Raw genomic sequence first — 1,163 nt, 5'->3', positions numbered from 1 at the left:
CCCATCCTGATGGCTTTTTATACGCCTTCCCCACGCCTCTCTGGGCGGATTATTAATAATTGTTTGTAGTTGTTAGTAGTGGTATTATTGTGGTATCGTGGACTGATGCAAGCCAGAGGTGGCCGTATTGTGTCAGAGTCCGTTTTCTGTTCTAGCCTGTGTGTCAGAGTCTTAGCTCTGTTTGTTTTCTGTTTTGACTTTGTTTTTCCCCTGCAGTCTAATAAACCTGCATTTTGACCCAGACCCCTCTTTACACGGTGTGTTTTCCTAACCTCGCCGTGACAAGATGAGGAAGAACTAAGAGTGTGTGCACACCAAAAGCGAATTTAATTATTTGCACGAGTAGATTACATACAAAGTCAATGCAAAGACGCGAATAGACGCAAATGTTCTTAGTGGAGGGGGGTTTATGAAATATGTAAACAAATAACAAATAAACATTTATTTGTTTACATGATATGAGGGTAAATGACCAACAAGAGCATCACGATTCTGGATAAACTGAGAATCACAATGATTTTTTTTTTTTTTTTTAATGACAAAAGTCAAAGGTTGAGCAATGGTTTAATAGTCAAAGGTTTAATCGTCTTGCAGACTCGTTGTCATTTAGGAATAAGATTGCGTGGGTGAATAAATTGAGATCACAATTCAGCTATTTATATCTGAAACATAAAATGAGGGCTTTATGAAATTAATAAATATAGAAACACAGACTCACAGTGTACAGTGATATTAACAGGATGATGTTTCTCTCCAGATTCAGACTCACACCAGTACACTCCAGTGTCCTCTGGGATGGTGTATCTGATTGTACATGTAGATCCTGTTTGTGATCCCCACTGTGGTGATGAACAACTTTTCAGCCGCCCATCATCTGTGTATCTTCTCATTCTCCATCCAGTAGAGTTACTCTGGTCCTCACAGCTCAGAGAGAGAGAGACAAATGTGAAGTGTTGAGTTCTGCTGGGACTGACGATCAGAGAGACTGGAGGAGAAACACCTGAGAAGACAATTACAACTACACTGGAAATCAAGTCAAGACAGTTTTATTGATTTAAATTGTTTCAAAGCAGCTTTTCAGAAAAAATCTGAAAATCCTAAAGTCATCACTAGAGTATTCACTCACAATAGAGTATTTCTATTTAAAATTCATAAACAAAATT

The 1,163-nt window shown here is 38.2% G+C and overlaps 1 protein-coding gene across 1 annotated transcript in view; it reads right to left on the bottom strand.

Annotated features, from left to right (window-relative positions):
• Positions 1-1,163, bottom strand: part of LOC107748496 (Fc receptor-like protein 5) — a 14,628-nt gene that overhangs the window by 4,524 nt on the left and 8,941 nt on the right. The window contains exon 9 of the mRNA XM_016563288.1: positions 719-1,000. Coding sequence (XP_016418774.1) covers positions 719-1,000 — 282 coding nt within the window. The remainder of the gene's footprint in view (positions 1-718; positions 1,001-1,163) is intronic.

This window comes from Sinocyclocheilus rhinocerous, unplaced genomic scaffold (assembly GCF_001515625.1).
Source record: "Sinocyclocheilus rhinocerous isolate Xijiao unplaced genomic scaffold, SAMN03320098_v1.1 scaffold560, whole genome shotgun sequence".
NCBI classification, from domain to species: domain Eukaryota; kingdom Metazoa; phylum Chordata; class Actinopteri; order Cypriniformes; family Cyprinidae; genus Sinocyclocheilus; species Sinocyclocheilus rhinocerous.
Note: the sequence above shows the minus strand (reverse complement) of the source record. Positions and strands in the feature narration are given on the sequence as shown.